This window comes from Camelus bactrianus, chromosome 9, assembly GCF_048773025.1.
Source record: "Camelus bactrianus isolate YW-2024 breed Bactrian camel chromosome 9, ASM4877302v1, whole genome shotgun sequence".
NCBI classification, from domain to species: domain Eukaryota; kingdom Metazoa; phylum Chordata; class Mammalia; order Artiodactyla; family Camelidae; genus Camelus; species Camelus bactrianus.
The window spans coordinates 8,567,331-8,585,597 of NC_133547.1; the positions used below are offsets into that span (position 1 = coordinate 8,567,331).

Sequence of the window (18,267 nt, forward strand, 5' to 3'; positions counted from 1 at the left end):
CCAATCTGCCTCCCAGTCACAGACAACTTCAGAAATACACACAGGTCCCAGTTACCCCTCACCCAAGCTTCACTTCTCCCCACTCCACCCCCACCCTTCAGTGTAAGCTGAGGGATCCCGAGGGCAAATACATTTATTTACAAAATGCACACACCCACCCTCCCAGCCTGCAATGCCTGCGGGAGAGGGAGGGGTCAAGGTCACACACACCTGAGACCTCTTGAGCACCAGGAGGGGCAGGGATCTGGGCGGGGCCAGGACACACCGGCCCCACCCCGCGCCGAAGCCAGCGGTGGGTGGGGCTGGAAGGGCAGTACTTTTCCGAGGTCACGACCGCGTGTCCAGTCGGTTCATGTATTCCTGCAAGGCCTTCAGGCGGGCGTCTATTTCGGCCATGTCAGCTGCCTGGTGGTCGGAGCTGTACTCTGCGAGAGCAGGCGTTGGGGTCGGGGGGTCTGTGCAGGGCCTGAAGCCGCAGGGAGCTACGGAGCCCAATATGCCGCCCTCAGTACCATCCCGCCGGCTCTTGGGCAGGTGAGAGGGAGATGTGGAGGCCCAGGCTCACCTTTGATGGGGACCCAGCCCCCTGAATTGGCCAGGCGTCTCTGATGGCGGCCGCGTTCCAAGGGGGTGGACTTCTGCTGCTGGGGGTGGCAGGAAAGGGGATAAGGCACCCTCTATTCCAGCCCCCCAGATCCCACCGGAAATTCTCAACCAAAGGACCACATAAAAAATGAGTTGATCCCACCGGGCACTTAAATGCACAATAACCTCCTTGTATCTTCACCAGAACCCTCTGAGGTGAATGCTATAACCATGCTCATTTAACTGATAAAGAAACTGAGGTACAGAAGCTAAGTAATTACCTTAAGTCACACAGGTTACAGGAAGGGGAGCCAGGTTTTAAGACCCAGGAACTTGAGGCCAGAGCCGGTGCTCTTAACTGGCGTCCTCTGCCCCCACCCATCCTCCCTTCCAATCCAAAGGTCTCAAAACACTGCCTCCAGAGGAATTTCGAGACCACCTCTACAACCTGATCCCCTAGCATGGAATCATGGGAGAAAGGGACAGAGAGCTCCTGGTGGTTCAATGCTAGCCGTCTAGTCCAAAGCCTGAGGAAAGGCACTCACCGTGTTGGACCCACTCCAGGTTGTGGGGCTGGGGGGCTTCCCACGGCAGCGAACGCTGAGAGGAGAAAGTAATCAAGGACCAATGGAAGGAGACTGTGGCACCTGCCACCTCTCCCTCTTCCCTAGTTTCAAGGCTCCAGCTTCTATCACCCAATTTCTCTACAAAAGGCTGTTTCCAGTCTCCCCTGACACCCGTTTGCAGGCCATCCCTTCCCCTAGTCCATGTTTTACCCTCTAGGGAGGGATTCAGAGAAATCCTCGAATTCGCTGCAGGAGCTGGCGGAGGAGCAGCGGCTGCGGAAACTGTCCACTAGAGGGAGAAGGAGAGTGTGAGCCTCTCGCTCTTGCCAGTCCCTCCAGACGGCCTGCCAGCCCCGAGCACTCCAGTCCAGTTACCGGAGGAGCTGCGGTTTCGGGAGCGGTTAGCCGCGTCTCCTCGGCCGGTCACGGCAGCAGGGGGCCGAGTCTGGCGAGACCAGGAGATGGATGGACCGTCACCGCTTCCTCCGCTGCCCAGTCGGTTCCGCTGCTGCTGCTGCTGCCTACGGAACGAGAAAGGAGCCGCCCACCTATTTGCCCAACTAATTCGGGGAAGGGCGTCGCTGCGGGAGCAGGTAGGGGAAAGGGGAGAGATGGAGCAGGTGACAGGTAATGGAGATGGGAGATGGGGATGGATGAGGCCAGAGGTCAGAGGGTCAGGTAAAGGGGCAGGGATGTGGATAGGTGAGGAGGGAATGGGTGCTAACTTCATCTTGATCTCTCTCTGCTTCTTCTCCTTGGCTTTCACAAAGGCTGTTGGGTCGAAACGGGGCACGCGACCACCTAGGACCGGGCGGGGGGTGTGGAGAGAAGAGGAGGCTGGAGTCACAGGATCACGCCTCCAGAGTTCCATTCCCATCCACCTCCTCCCACCGGCAGGGCAGGGCTGTCACAGACCTGTAGGCGAGGGCGAGGGGCGGGCAGGGCGGCCTCGACCCCGGCCCCCGCGGGCACTCTCCCGGGATGAGGACCGGGCGGCGCCACGGCCACGCGACGTGGAGCGCTCCCGAGACGTCGAAGCCCGATCCTCCCGGGCTGAAGGCTGCACCACCGGCGGAGTCCGTCTCCTGGGATCACAGAACCCACTGCTGGTTTCCCACCGGCGACAACTCCTTTCCTAAGCCTCTTCCTGGACCGCACCATCTCCGAACCTTCAGGCTCATCTCCCATCAACTCCTAGCCATTAACATCCTCACACGCGACTCACAGAAACCTCCCAAAGTCCACCTCTCTCAGAGCCCCACTAAAACCCCCAAATAACCCATCTGTCACTTCTCTACATCCTAACACACTTTCACCTGACCCTTCTCGCAGAGATCTTCCACAGTTCCCTGGAAACCCCTTCCTAATTTTTCAACACCCACCCCAATCAACGCCAGCAAACATAACCCAGATCCCCACCTACTGAGCCACGCCCTTTCGCTTAACTAGACCTCAGGCCCCGCCCCTTTCTGGTCCCTATCTCCATGTCCAGACTCTTGAATGCCGCCGCAGGCCGGCCCGTCTCTCTACAGACTCCTCCCATCGTTTTCAATTATTGAGTCCTTCCCTAAGCCCCATGCCGTCCATTAGGCCCCTTTCATCCCTCCATCCCCGCCCACTCTCAGGCTTCACCCGCCCTCCTCTACATCCTACCCGGCCCCGCCCCGTCACCTAGACCCCGCCCATTCACCTCCAGGCCCCGCCCACCCCAGGCCGCGCCGCTCACCCTCTCTTGTACATGGCCAGCTCGGCGTTCAGCGTCTTCAGCCGGGCACGCAGGCGCCGCTCCGACGCCTTCACCTCCTCGAGCTGCCGGGAGGGAAGCGGAGCGTAGAGATCCAGACTGAAGTCCAGGTTAGTGCCCTGCCGGTCTCCCAGCCGCCCAGCCCCCCAGCCCGGCCCCCTCACCTCCTTGGCCAGCCGGCGGCAATCCTGGCTCCGGCGGCCGGCCCCGCGGTGCCCGAGGCCGCGCTCTTGCCGCAGCTCCAGCTCCAGGCCGCGCACGAGCCCGCGCAGTGACTCGATCTCCTGGCGCGCCGCTCGCCCAGCCAGCGCCTCTTCGCGCGATCGGCCCAACTGGGCCTCCAGCTCGCGCTTTTCAGACACCAAGCGCGACACCCTGGGAGGAGGTAGAGGGAAGACAGCGAGAGCTGGGGCAGGGTGAGGGGCACGGTCCCATATCCTCACTCCTCCACCGGGGCGGGCACGCACCATCTCTTGATCGGTAATTAGAGAAGTGCGAATGAAAACCACCAAGAGAGTCTGGGCTGATGGGAATTTTATAAAACAGGGATCCAGCTCTCAGCAACCAAACTCATCAGTTCCAACAGCACCTGACAGTAGGCAAATACACAGCACCACCGAGTTAGGTGTCATCCCAGAAGCCTGAATCTGATTAGCTGAATCTGAACCACTTCACAGTAAATACAGGGGACACGTGAATACATGAACCATGGAGACAAAATGAACAAAATCCACACTGTGGGAAACTGTACAGGACAAATAACCTGGCTTCTTTCACAAAGAAGTAGCATGAAAAATGGGGGGGGGGTGTGTAATAAAGAGATTTAAGAAACACAACAAATTGCAACGTGGGTCATATGTGGGTACTTATTCACACAAGACAATTGCAAAAAGATATTTGTGAGATAACCAGAGAGGTGTCAACATATACACCCTGGGTGTATCAGATGATACGAAGGAATTTTTGTTAATTTTGTTGGATATAATAACAGTACTTATATGTCTTTAAAAGACCCCCTTATATGTTAAAGATACATATTGAAGTGTTTACAGAGGAGATACAATATCTGGGATTTGCCTCTCAGGAGAGAGGAAAGGATGTAGATCAAACAAGATGGGCAAAAATGTAGGCAACCGCTGAAGCTGGGGCGCAAGTACATGTACATTATACTACTGTCTACTTTTGTGTGTTCCTGGAATTTTTCCTAATAAAACATTTTTAAAAATCTGTGTCTCCCCCACACTCCCCAAGGGGCGTCCCCATTCGGTCCCTTTCAGCTGACTTCCCCCCTCCCCTCCCCTCCTCCCACCTCCTCTCTGGTGCTCTTTGCAAATGCAGTTCTCTCCTCCTGGCAGGAATGACTCCATTCATCCTTCAAACATCACGTCCCTGTTCCCCAGGGAAGTCGGCCTGCCCCCCAGCTAGGCTAGGTCACGCCCTTCTGTTTCCTGCTCTCCTGGCTCACTGTACATTTCCTTCCCAGCACCAATCATAGTGGAGCTGGCACTGATGGGTGTGATTATCTGTTCTCTCTCTGCATCCTCACTCTAGCTGTCTGGTCACTATGTAGGAACACAGGCTCTGTGCCCAGGCTGACGACGCCCAGCTTATACCACTTATTACAAGCTGGGTGACCTGACACAATTTCACTTCACATCTCTGTGAAGTGGGATGATAATAATACCTACCTATAAGGTTGTAGGAATCTATAAAGAGTGCTAAGATTCTGTCCGGCACTCAGTAACGGCTCAATAAACATCAACTAGGGCCAGGCAGTGTGCCTAGCACAGTGTGAACTCAGTAAATGTTGGATGGATGAATGAATGAATCTTGAAGTCTTCCCGAACTCCAAGATTGGAAGAGGAATGTAAGAAGCAACCGGCTGATTATGGATTTCAGGGCAGACAACGCCACCTCGTGGCCATCCTGGGTAACACATGCACTAACGCACCCACGCAAACGCACCGGGAAGACTCAAAAGGTTCTCCATTCTCCAGCCTCATGAGCTCCCGTTCCCGGGAGGGCATAAGTCTGGTCTTCCCTGTCAGCACTGGGTGCTCAGTTCTGGGCCAGCAGCTGCCAACAGTGTACAGTGGCTGAGGAACGAAAGGGGGCTTGTGCTGACTGCCTGGATTCAAGATCTAGCCTGGCCGTATTACTTCACTGTGGAACCTGGGGCAAGTTCTCCAAACTTCCTGGGCCGCAGTTTCTTCCTCTATAAAATAGGGACGATAGTAGTGCCTACTCTGTGAGGATAAAATGAATTAAACCATGCAGCACTGAGCAGAGTCCTTGGCACACAGTTAAATGCACAATAAACATTAGCTTCTATTATTATTATTACTAAAAATAGTATTAGCCCTCTCCAAGGAGTGGAGCCCCCTTCAGGTGGAGACCAAGTCCCAGTCAGCCCCTCCATAGCCCTCTGCACACAGCAGGCACTCAATAAATATGCCAAGAGCCCTTCCTCACTTCACTCTTTCCTCATCGTCCTCACTATATTCCCATCTAATGCAAGGCCTTTGCACATGCTATTCCCTCTGCCTAGAACACTCTTCCCCACCCCTTCACCTGGCCCACTCTGAGACCCCATCAGTTCCTGTTCCCACCTCCCATAGCACAGGCTCCCTTTCCTGTCTAACCCATCTCCATTTGCAATGCTACACTGGGTTATGTGATCAATGTCTATCTGGCCCCTGGGCTGGCCCTACACGATGGGCAGGGAAGGCGCCAGCACAAAAGAGGTGCTCAGTGAAGGTAGATTCAACTGAATGTAGCCCTACCTCACACCCTGTCTTTGCACATGGTGTTCCCTTTACCTAGAACACCCTTCCCTTACCAGGCACGGTCAACTCTCCCTCTGGGCTCCCAAGCCCCAACCATGGTGAGCCTTCACTGTCTGCATACAGATCTGTTCAGACTGGGAGCCCCAAGGAGGGCAGGGCCAGGATTGCCTTGGTCACTGCTGTGTCCCCAGCACCACTTAACACAAAGCGGGCACAGAGGAGGAGCTCAGGATAAATATCTGGCGAACGAGGGATGGCTGTCCTTCCAACAGGGCTAAGCACTGGGCCCTCAGTGCATGATGGGACGTGCGCCCCTGGCCCCAACCGCCCATTCACCCCACCCTGGACTCACTGCTCCCGTAGGTGCCAGATCTCAGTCTCCCGGCTGTCCCGAGTGTCCTGGCCGTCCAGCCCTCGAAGGCGGCCCAGCTCCTCCTTCAATGAACGGATGATGCCCTGCAGGACCACAGGGTCTGGCTTGCCCTGGTACGGGAGGGGCAGCGGGTAGTGAATCCTGAGAAGGAGGATTAGAACCGTGGCATCTCAGAGGCCAAGAATCCTTCTGGGAAAGGACATGTGAACATTTTTGGCCAAACACTAAAGGAAATCTGTTGGGCATCTTCTGGGAACACTTTTGCTATCCTAATAAAAACAGTAGATACAATTAGCGAGCACAGCCCTGTTCCTCTTCCTCCTGCTTTGAAGCAGATGCTACGCCTGGACGACCAGCAACCATTTTGTGACCATGAAGCGATAAGGATGACGTCAAAAAGCCAACACATTAAGGATGACGAAAGAAAAACAAAAACAAAACAAAAGGAGCCTGAGTCCTTAATGAAACTGTTGAGTAGCAGCCACCAACCTAGACAACCTGTTATGTGATAAACCATTGTTTGTTTAAGACACTGGTAGCTGTTACCATGCTACTTGTACTCAAACACAATACTAAGTGATATAAACCTTAACACTGAAGATTCCAAAGGCAAGGCTTAAGCAACATCCCCACCTCGCCCTGGGTACCAGGGGTTCCTAAGTCCTATCCATTCTCTCCCACCTGCCCACCAGCTACCAGCCTGGACCTGGAGCCATCCCCTTGTACCCACCTGTCAAACTCCACAGAGTAGATGAGGATCAGGTAGCGCTTGGAGTTGAGCTGGGCCGATCTTGAGGCCAAGGGGCCTGGGCGGCCCCCCATCTTTCGGTTCCGCAGGGACTCCAGATCTGTGTAGGTCAGCAGGTCAAGGGTGACCGACTCACTGCTCTGTTGGGAGAGAGTGGGAGGAGTCGCCACAAGACCCAGCATGGCCATACCCAGAGCACCCAGCCCACACACTCCATTCATTCTGTGGGCTGCTGGGCTTTCCGACACTGAGGCTGGTAATCAAGATGTCCCTGCCCCATAGGGGCTGGCACAGGACATCATCGGAGGGAGAGACTGGAAAGAGCCTAAATGCTTAAGCACGGGGAATGGCTTAGTGCTGTGGCTTCCGAGTATTGTCCGAGGACCCTGACAGTCCCTGACACCCTTTCAGAGGAGTCCATGAGGTCAATACTAAGATGTCATCTGCCCCTCTTTTTTTCTCCCCTTAATGGAGGCACTGGGGATTGAACCCAGGACCTCGTGCATGCAAAGCACACGCTCTATCACTGAGCTATACCCCCACCCTCATTTGCTTCCTTTGCTGTGCTGACATTTACACCGATGGTGCAAAAGTCCTGGTGGGTAGAACTGCTGGTGCCCACAAGCAGAAAGCAAGCCAGTGGCATCAAAGGTACTTGTAGCCATTGTATTCACGGCCATGCAGTGGGGCTGGGAAGGAGGGAGAAACAAACACACAAATAAATAGATAAAAGACACAGAAAATGAAGCCTAGGAATATTCTTGATGAACCCGTAAAAATGATTCATTTTATTGAATCTTGACCATTGAGATTTTTACGACTGTGTGTGACAAAATGCAAAGTACACGTTGGGCCACATACCAAAGTAGACATTTTCTCAGGAAAAGCACTTGTGCGACTGAATTTTGAGCTAAATTAGCCACTTTTTCATGGAACGCTATTTTTTTACTTGAAAAAGGACTGACAGACAACACTATGGTTATTCAGTCTGGGATGTTTGGCAAGCATTTTCTCCAAAATGAACAAAGTGAGCCTGTCACTTCAAGAAAAACAGCTCACGGTATTGGCTGCCAACAAGAAAATTCAAACTTCAAAGCGAAAATTAGAATTTTGGAAAACTTGTCTCTGCCACTGTGTGCTTGATGGCTTCTCAATGTTGAAAGACTTCCTGGGTCATATCGGTGAGAATCTTAACAAATGTGACTTCCTGGTATTGTACAATGAAATGTGTCAACTTTTGGAAGATCTGCACAACTCAGTGAACCAATATTTTCCAAATGACCAAGAAGATCTGCACAACTCAGTGAACCAATATTTTCCAAATGACCAACGTATGGTGTTACAAATGGTGTTACAAATGCGTGATGTTACAAAATGGCTAAGAGATCCAGGCAAAGTACATCAAGAGATTTTAAGGTCACAAAATAGGAAAAGTCCATTGATATGGTCTCACACTCCACATTACAACAAACCTTTAAGAAACTACCACATGTCCAGTTTTAATGTGTTAGCGAAGGAGGATATACTCAATTATCTGAAAAAGCTATTAAAGGACTCTCTTTCCCAACTACAGATCTTTCTTAGGCAGATTTTTTTTCTGCATGTACTTCAACCAGAACATATCACAACAGACTGAATGCAGAAGCACATGAGAATCTAGCCGTTTTCTATTAAGCCAGACATTAAAGAGACTTGCAAAAAGTTAAAAAAAAAAAAAAGGCTGTTATATTTCTTACTAAGTAATTCTGTTTTAGAAAATATATTTTTCATAAAAATGTTATTTAAGTTAACATATAACAGGTTTGGGGTTTGGAGGGGTGAGTGTAGCTCAGTGGTAGAGCATATGCTTAGCATGCATGAGATCCTGGATTCAATCCCCAGTACTTCCATTAAAAAAATAAATAAGTAAAACAAACAAATTAAAAAAAAAATAACAGGTTTGCTATTGTTATTTTTCAGTGAATTCATAAATATCTTTATATTTTCGGTTTTCATTTAGAACGTGGCAAACAAATACTGATAGGTGAAATCTGCGTAAACAAAAACTCTTTGGTGTCCTCGGTAATTTTTAAGAGCCTAAGGGGTCCTGAGGCCAAAAAGTTTGAGAACCACTGTGTTAAATAAATCATAATGCATGGGCACAGTAGAATACTAGGCAACCACCAACAAGGATAACAAACTCAGAAGTTGTAATAATAATAAAAACAGACAATACATGTATATTATGAGCCAGGCACTATTCTAAGCTTTTTACCTATAACTCATTTAATCTTCACAACACTATGAAATGGGGACTACTATCATCCTCATAGCACAGATAGGGAAACTAAGACATGGAGGGGAAGTAACTGGCCCAGGGCTTCCAAGTAGTAAGTGGTAGTGATAAATCTGACTTAAGAGTCCATGCTCTTGGCCATTGTGCTGTTATATACATACAGCCCATTATACCTAGAGATACCAAAATGTTAACAGTCTTGGATGGGAGACAGTAAGGGATTTAGACTCTCACTTTCTCAGTCACACATTACTTTAGTATCATCACAGTTTTATGAGTGCATATTTCATCTGTAATCAGAGAAATTACGTAGTTCACAATTTTTAAATGTCTAAATAGAAATTCTGTCATTCTAAATTCCAACCTGCTTTTTTTTTCCTATTAATACTTTTAACTACTTGACATTATATTTTTTTTCAATTGTCTGTCTCTTCCACTAGAATATCAGCTTCACCAGGGCAGGAATTTTGTCTCTTGTTCAACGCTGTATTCCCTGTGCCTACCACAGTGCCTGGCACAACATAGATGCTTAGTAAATGAGATGAATGATTAGCTGTACTCATTGATGTGACTAAATTTTTATGAAATATTGTTTATCCTTTTTTGTAAATTTTTATGAAATATTGTTTGTTTTATCTTTTTTTTGAGGTTATTAGGTTTATTTATTTATTTATTTTTAGAGGAGGTACTGGGGATTGAACCCAGGACCTCATGCATACTGAGCATGTGCTCTACCACTTGAGCTAAACCCTACCCCGACTGAAATATTGCTGAATCTTTTAAAAGCAGATTACAGAATTCCTTAGGAAATATATCAACTTTATCTATAAAATTATAGATCTGCACATACATACATACACACACATTCACAAGTGAATAGGGAAATGGAGAAATGGCTGGAGTGATTTTCATTACAATATTAACAAAATATTACCAGGAGTATTAGGAATGGAGTGATTTTTACTTTCTTCTTTACATTTCTCTGTGACTTCAATTTTCTACATGAGAATCACTGTCATTTGAATTACGATCAGAATAAGCCATTTACATTTGAGGAAGAAGAAAAGACAAAGATAGCCTTGTTCTTTCAATGAAAGACAAGGCAGAGGTCTTGCATACATCAGGTGGGTATCTACCCTCCCAGAGATTCAGGAAACAGAAACCTCCCCCAGCCCCCAGCCCTGGCCCCTACCTGGGTGAGGGCTGACTCCAGCATGTTACAGAAGATGTTGAACTGTTTGAAGTTCCCTGTCTTGTGAGTCAAATCTTCGATGACTAGGTAGGGAGAAAAGTCCTTCCTGAGGTTTGACCACTTGCCCAACCCAAGGGCAATGCACCCAAGCTTTCTCACTTTCCCCAATACCACTGCCTCTGGCCCGAGGAATGAGCCATATACCCCCTCCCCACCTTAGAGAGCCTCTGGTCAGGTAGAAGAGGCAGATGGACAGGATCCTGGTTGGTCTCATCTTCTGGGAGAAGCTGATCCCAGGGAAGGACAGGAGAGCCCACCCAGACAGGCACACTCACAGCTGGCATCGAACTCGCCTCGCCACTGGTCGGCCGTCATCCGGTCCTCCACCTCCAGCTCTAGCACCTGCCCAGATACCATCACCCGCACGGCATGCTCCACACCCCGGAAGATGTAGTCCACCTGCAGGCCGGCTGGCTGGTCCATGGCCAGTGTCGCTGAGAGGAATGAGACAGAGACTCAGAGGGGCTCAGAGGAGCTGAAAGGCCAGAATCCTGGTTCCACCATGTATCAGCTGTTACCTTAGGAAAGAGGCTTTGCCTCTCTGTGCCTCAGTTTCCTCATCTGAAAAAATGGGTATAGTAATGGCACCTACCTCATAGAGCTGTCATGAGGATTAAATTGGACAATATGCATAAAAGCACTCAGAACTGTGTCCTGCACATTACTATGCCTAATACACACTGGTTCATAGAATATGATTTCCAATAAGAGAATCATAATTTCTACTACTGATTATTAATTTATTCATCCTTATACTCATTATAGATTTATTATTCATTCATTTATTCAAACACTTGGGGAGAAAAGTCAAACTGGAAAGGGAAACAGAGTATTGTGATCAAGTGGGGCAGAGATTTTAAATAGGGGGGTCAAGGGCAGGCCTCCCCATGGAAGTGACATTTGGGCAGAGAACTGAAGGAGGTCAGGGAACAAGTCATGTGCTATCCTGAGGGAACGTGGTCCAAGTGGAGCGAACAGCCAGTGTATGGATAACATATTATCCATGGTACATTTAAATCATTTAAATGAATTAATAATTGATCTATTCATTGGTCTGTTGCAAGCGTAAGTACTTTCTCTTAGCCAATAGGACTACTACTCATTGTTAGTTCTACGAGGAGCTGGAGGAGAGGGTCATGTGTTCACTCTCAGCCTGGATTCTAGGGAGTGGTTCAGAATGGGAGCCCTAGGCTGCTTGGGTTCAGCTCTGTGCACATATGTGGGCAAGGAACTTAACCTCTCTTGGAGCCAGATTCCTTATCTTTAAAGCACATGCCATCCTGAGTGCTGGGGATATGTAGAGAAAGCAGATTATGTCCCTACCTTCAGGAGGGTGACAACAAAGGGTAGAATACAGCTCAAATGGTAAAGCACATGCTTAGCATGCATGAGGTCCTGGGTTCAATCCCCAGTACCTCCATCAAAAATAAATATATAAATAAACTTAATAACTCCCCCCCCAAAATTTTTTAAATAAATGAAAAGAGGGCGGTAACAGAGGCATAAAAATGTCAAGTAGTGGAGAAAGAGGATGCTAGGGGTTGGGGGTTGCTCTTTTGGCTAAAGTGGCCAAGGAAGCCCCACCCCGACCCTGCAGGGAGCAGAGGCCTGGGGGGAGTGAGGGAGGGAGACAGATGAATATCTGGGGAAGGGTATTCAGGCAAGGGAACAGCCTGGCAAAGGCTGCAAGGTGGGATGTTCCTAGTTTTTTTCAGAAACAGCAAGGAGGTCAGGGTGAGGGAAGGAGAGGGGGAAATTGAGGAGATCAGAGATGTAACGGGCCAGATGATGTTCCTGCAGGCCTTTGTAAGCCCATAGGAGGATAACAGCGTTCATCTCCTTGGATTGGTGTAAGGATTAAATGAATTAATCATGTCAAAATCCTTGGCAAAATTGACCCATGCCTGACATACAGCCACACAGCAAACACTCAGTACGTAACAGCATCATCATTTTTTTAAATTGAAATATAGTTGACATACAACAGGATGTTAGTTTCAGGTGTATTACACAGTGACTTGATACTTGCATACATTATGAAATGCTCTTCACAGTAAGTCTAGTAACCATCTATCCCCATGCAGAGTTATTCCAATATTATTGACCAGATTATGTGGCTTATTTTTTTCTAACTGGAGGTTGGTACCTCTTAATTCCCTTCATCTATTTCATCCCCACATCCAATCATCATTGTTCTTGTTACTATTACTTTGTTGTTGTTTCTGAGCTTGAAAGGGGCTATAGCGACAAGGCAAGCCCAATCCCTCCCCAGTGTACAAATGGGGAAACTGAGGCTCCATAAGAAAAAGGGCCCTGTCCAGAGTCCCAGAGCTACTCCAAAGACAGAACCACCCAGGGCTGCCCCTAACCCAGACCACGAGGACCCCTCCAGTGCTTGATCTCATTCTCTCCCCATCACCTCTTTTAGTCCCCACACTTTCCCCAATTAGTCCTTCCTAAAGTCTGATATTGGAAAATATAATATTGTGAGAAAAAGATGAGCCCTGAAACTCCAGGCCAGTGATTTCTAACCTTTTTAGAGTCCTTGTGCCTTTGAGAATCTTACGAGATCTCCGATCCTTCCCCAGATAAATGAATAGGCCCATAACCTTTGCAAGTAATTTCAGGGTCTCCCAGAATACCACCCAACAGGTGCACCCACAGATCCCCTTCCTCAAAAGCCCAAGGACAAGCGCCTGAACCCCAGACGTGCTAACAGGCCCCTTTCTACCTCTAGACCCAAGCTCTTAACTTTATTTGGGGGATGGGTCTCTGGTGCTTTGCAGGGGCTAACGAAATCTGGGAAATCCTTTCCTTCGGAAAATTCACTCTCACAATTGTACTTTCGTTTCCTGGGACTTCAAAAGTGAGGGTTAATCATTCCTGAACTATGGGCAAACAAACAGCTACACATTTCAACATATCCCTCATCAACCGCCCCCAACGCGCGTGCCAGGCAGCGCTGGCCCCGCCCCACCGGGTGTCCTACACTCCGCCCCTCAGGCGCCGCAAGCCAATCAGCGATCGCGCCGTGCCGATTACCAAGGCGTCAGAGGCAGCACGGGAACACCGGACGCGCCACACAGCCTCACCGCCCCATTCACCACCCTACTTGTGGTACCAATTCTCCCGAGGAGACAGAGGAGGAAGGGGACCCGCCCCACCCATCACCACTACCAACCTGGCCCTACCCTCCCCCTTCCCCACTCTGCCACACAAGCCTCGCATTCATAGCCCTTCCCTAGGTAGCAGGGCCTTTCTGCATCCAACGGCCCTGATGACACAGCCGCATCTCAGTCCCCAGATATTAAGCCCCTGAATATTCTGCCTGAATTCAACCCTCCCCTTACACTTGCCTCCCTCACCTGTAAAAACTTCGCCCGCTCCCCTCCTCCCCTCTTCTAGACCAAATAAATCGCACACTCCCGCCAGCTCAACTCTCCCTTCCTGACCCCAGCTCCCCGTCACTCATTCCCTAGAGAGCCTCGAGATTCTGGCCACTCCCAGCCCCCCATGTTCTAGTGGGGTCCTCTCATATTCTACTTGAATTTTGCGTCCCCCACACTATTCCACCTGAATTCTGTCCGCATATTTGCCCAACATTCTACTCCATACACACCCCATTTTCAGCCTGTATTCCATAACCCTCATATTTCACCTGAATTCTGTTCCCTCTCAAATTCTGTGTAAACTCCCTCTCCCCCGACCCCGCCACTGACACATTTTCCAACTCTCTTCCCTTCGGAGAGCTTTCCCTGAATACTAACCTCCCTAATTCTGGGATTCTCCAGGACCGAGCTCCTCCCTCCCTCCTTGAAGCACCTGCCCCCAAACGCCGACTCTGTCCTTCTACCTGCGTCCTCCATCCTTGCTCTGTGACTCCAACCATTGCTCTGTGACCTTCGACCAGTGACCCATCATGGTCGCTGTCTTGTTCCAGTCCCAAGTCTCTCCTAGATACTTCGCCTCAGCTTCTCGACCCCGCATCCCAGCCGGGATGCCGTGCCTCCGAGGCTCCGCCCTCGCTAACCCGTGACATCAGCACTTCCACCTTGAGCGCTCCGCGTGTACACCCCAGCGCCCCACTCTGGTCCACAGACCTGACTCCACTTCTCGGGCCTCATGACATCATGGCTTCAGCACACAAGCACACACACTCAGTTTTCCAGCCCCCTCCTCACCCCCATCTTTCACGAAGGGGACTCCCCTCTCCATTTCCAGTGTGATATCACCGGCCCTGGCTCCTCCTCCCAAACTGTGCTCCCTGAATATTTCAGATTTCACAGCCTTTACAGCAGGACCAGGGCTGACAATCCACCACGCTGGGCTCCTCCCAAATAAATCCACATCACCATCTCCCACACTAGACATGGGTAAGTCCCCCGTGGCAGCTCCCACCCCTGATGGTTGTTTTCCCACGATCTGCCACCCCACCATGGCCCACACTGCATATTCCAGGCGGCCATGACCTAGCAGGACTCTCCATGCGGTGTACTCCCCACCACACACACACACACACACACACACACTCACGCCTAGCCCAAGTGACTCCTCTGAGCCCTCATTCTGAGCTCACCTCCCCACCATGTGGGTGAATCTGAACTAGATAGAACCCTTTCCCCTGTTCCTGCATACCTCCAAAATACAAACCAAAGCCTTCCACATTATCCCCCTGGAATTGTCTAGATCTCCAAAGCCCTTAAGAATACCCCACAATCCAGACCCCCACAGTGCACACTGCAGCCCATCACCACCCTCCTCGGGTATCCAGTCCTTCTCTCTCCCACTGTCCCTCAAACACTTTTTGCCTTAGATAAGGACCACGCACACCTACCACCCAGTGACTCACCCTTAATTCTGCTCTCTCGTAGGTATTATAAACAGTCCCCATTTTACGGAGGATGAAACAGTCACCTCGAATCCTGCAGTGAGAGACTGGCACATTCATCCCTCTACTCATCACTCAGCTGCCCTTCCCTGACTACCTTCCATTTCCTTCCAAACTCTCTGCTCCTTTCCTTCCCAACACTAATCCAAATATGGCCTCACATCTTAAGCATGGTACACGCTGTAGGCTGAGGACTCCCAGGTTCAGATCCTGGCTCCACTATTTACCCACAATGTGACCCCTGGCAAAGCATTTACCCTCTCCAGGCCTTTCCCCATTAGCAAAGTGCAGATAAGGGCTCACATAGGATTACTGTGGGGATCGAATGAGTTAATACATATAAGATGCTTCAAACAGTGCCTGGCACTCGGTCAGCTGTTACCATCTGTGCAACTAGTCAATGATTAGTTGACAGACCAGAAGCCCATGAAGGCACAACCATTTTGATCATTCTTGTATCTTCCGCACCCTGGGCCTGGCATAGATCAGGGGCTGCTTGTGAATTAATGATGCCAGGAAACAGGGTTCAAAGCTCTGGAGATACAGCCAAGGTTTCCTCTCAGCTCACTCCTTGTCATCTTCCAGGTTTCAGCTCAAATGTCCCTTCCTGCAGGAAGCCCTTCCTGACTTCCAGACTGGTTAAAGGGCTGTCTTGATCATGACAGTGTCCCCAGCACTGCCCAGCACCCAGCCAGCCACAGAGGAGGAGTTTAGGGGTGAGTCCCAGGCCAAGCTCTGAACTGGCTTGTTTTTCAAAGTGAGGGCTGCAGACCTTCACCATCAATGCAGGAGCTTGATGAAAATGCAGGATCCCAGGCAGGGTGCCAAATCTACAGAAGCATAATCTCTGGGGGATGGGCCCAGGAATCTGCATTTCCTACAAGCTCCCTCAGCACTAACTAGAGCTGAGACCTTCTGCCCTTGGCCACCACAGTCTGCCCAGTTTATGACCCCATCTATACCCGAACACCCTCCCAACTCAACAACCCTGCCCTGTATCACGGGGAGACCCCCCCACAAGAAGTGGTGGTAATGGTGGAACAGTACAAGTAACATCTTTTAAGCACCTATGTGGACTTCTAGGTGCTGAGTTCTATATCCAGTTGGAGCCAACACTCTAGTGAGGGATGTCTAAGGAGCCGAGTAGATACAACCAAACACTAATATATGTCAGGTAATTGCAAGTGTTATGAAGGAAAATAAAGCCAGGTAGCGAAGAGCCAGAGTGACAGGAGCTATTATAGTTTGAGTGGGCAGCGAGGGCCTGACTGTGGAGTTGACATTTGAAGAGACTCTGAAGGAGATGAGGGAGAAGCCACAGAGGCATCTGGGGGGAACTCAAAGCAGCCAGAAGGGACAGCAAGTACATTCCCCAGGTGGGGATGTATTTGCTTTGTTTGAGGGACAGCAAGGGGGCCAGGCTGTCTGAGAGTGAACAAATGGGATTGGTGGGAGTTGAGGGCAGGGAGGAGGAGAAGCTGGATCGGGTGGGGTCTTGTAAGCTTGGTGAAGACTTTTACTGCATGAAGTGGGAGCCATGGGAGGGTTTGAACAAGGGAGCAACATGATCTGACTTTTCTATTAACTTGACTGAGGGGTCAAGGGCTGAGATGGGGAAACCAGTGAAGAGGCCACTGCAACAGACCAAGTGAGAACAGGTGATGGCTTAGACCAGAGTGATAACAAGGGAGGTGGTGAGACACTTTTGGATTCTGTTTGTATTTGAAGGTCGGTCCGTGAGATTTGCTGATTGACAGACAGTATGTGGGTGAGAGAAGGGGAGGAAGTAAAGGACAGCTCCACAAGCTTTTTGTCCTGGAAGGCTGGAACTACCATCAACTGGGTTTTGAGGTTGAAGGGGAGAAACTCCAAGTTTGGTTTGGGACAAGGTTTTAAAGTCTGTATGTCAGCTAGACTTCCAAGTAGAGAAGGGCCAGCCATTGGACATTTGAGTCTAGAGTTCAGGGCAGAGATCTCGACTGGAGATAAACACTTGGAAATATCATTATCTAAAGAGCCAATGAAGCCAAGAGACTGGGTGAAATTGCAAGGTGAATGATACAGAGAAGAGATGAGGTCATTCTACAGATGATGAAACTGAGGCAAAGAGGGTTAAAAACCTCACCTAGTGACAGGGCTGGAGGCAAAGCTAGCATTCACACTCGGGCAAACCAACGCCAGAGCCCCCACTCTTAACCACTGGTAGGGTTGTTAGGAAGTTTAAGAGTTGTCACACAAAAAAACACGTGGTAGCTGCCTGGCACATAGTAAGCCCTCAGTAAAGGGTACGTGTATCATAAGCCTTCACACCTCGTAAAAGCACATCCTCATCCCTGGAGTCCTCACTCATTTTCTCCCTCAATATTGTTCTTCATCTACCCTCCACTCAAATCAAAACTTAGAACTGATGGCAGGGACCTCCGCTCCTCCACACTGAGCTATAATAAACCTCTGCCTTAAAAAGTCTCATTAAATCCCAAGGCTGTCTTACAAGGGCATTTCTACATTTTATCACCTGCTGTCTCCTACCTTACGCACTTCCCTCATTAAAGAGCCTCCTACGAAACAGAAAACACCCCCCCCCAACTCACCTACTGCCCTCCGCCTCACATCCTGTCATTAAAGCGCCTATCCGTGTTAAAGGGCAACCCCTCCTGATTCCCACACTGCCAGGTCAGCTGCCTGTCCAACTCACTCTACCCTCAGAGCACCCCCTCCCCCCAGGATCGCCACCCCAGCCCGCGCATCGGCCGCTCTCGCCGCCTCTCACCTTCTCCACAGACACCCATCCTCGCGAGCGGCTCAACGGCCGAAGCTCCAGCCCCGCCCCAGGATCCGGCCTTCTCGCTTCTGATTGGTCCTGGCTTACTAGCTGCCAAGTTCCCATTAGTCGAAACAGACACCCGTCACTCTAGCCCGCGTCGGAGAAGAACCCGCCTTCCGAAGCTTGCAATTGGCCAACTCCGTAGAGAGGTTCCGAAATGGGTCGGGTCGTCCATCTCCTCTCCAATCACTACTGGCTGATAACTACTGCCAGTCATATAAAGAAG

The 18,267-nt window shown here is 50.0% G+C and overlaps 1 protein-coding gene and 1 non-coding gene across 8 annotated transcripts; both read right to left on the bottom strand.

Moving 5' to 3' along the window:
* Window positions 1–115: 115 nt before the first annotated feature.
* CCDC61 (coiled-coil domain containing 61) lies at window positions 116–18,121 on the bottom strand. Of its 7 annotated transcripts, none has more exons than XM_074369386.1 (14): window positions 17,988–18,121; window positions 10,605–10,763; window positions 10,270–10,352; window positions 6,785–6,942; window positions 6,034–6,195; window positions 3,060–3,270; window positions 2,878–2,960; window positions 2,067–2,236; window positions 1,877–1,952; window positions 1,527–1,672; window positions 1,362–1,440; window positions 1,131–1,185; window positions 566–641; window positions 116–425 (listed from the first exon to the last, which is right to left on the bottom strand). In XM_074369386.1, exons 1-14 carry the CDS (start codon window positions 18,004–18,006, stop codon window positions 328–330), a joined length of 1,575 nt encoding a protein of 524 aa, XP_074225487.1. In that variant the 5' UTR covers window positions 18,007–18,121; the 3' UTR covers window positions 116–327. The 7 variants fall into 7 exon arrangements, with proteins under 7 accessions (XP_074225487.1, XP_074225485.1, XP_074225486.1 ...); XM_074369384.1 differs by having other exon boundaries at window positions 116–482; XM_074369385.1 differs by having other exon boundaries at window positions 566–644.
* TRNAA-UGC (transfer RNA alanine (anticodon UGC)) lies at window positions 7,272–7,343 on the bottom strand. Its single transcript has one exon. It is a non-coding gene; the product is annotated as a tRNA-Ala (tRNA).
* Window positions 18,122–18,267: the final 146 nt, after the last annotated feature.

Coding starts and splice junctions, on each gene's coding strand:
- CCDC61 (XM_074369383.1), bottom strand. Junction 1,441..1,526: donor CCGAAACCGCAGCTCCTCCG/GTAACTGGACTG, acceptor TTCTCCCTCTAG/TGGACAGTTTCCGCAGCCGC. Junction 1,186..1,361: donor TCTGAATCCCTCCCTAGAGG/GTAAAACATGGA, acceptor TTCTCCTCTCAG/CGTTCGCTGCCGTGGGAAGC.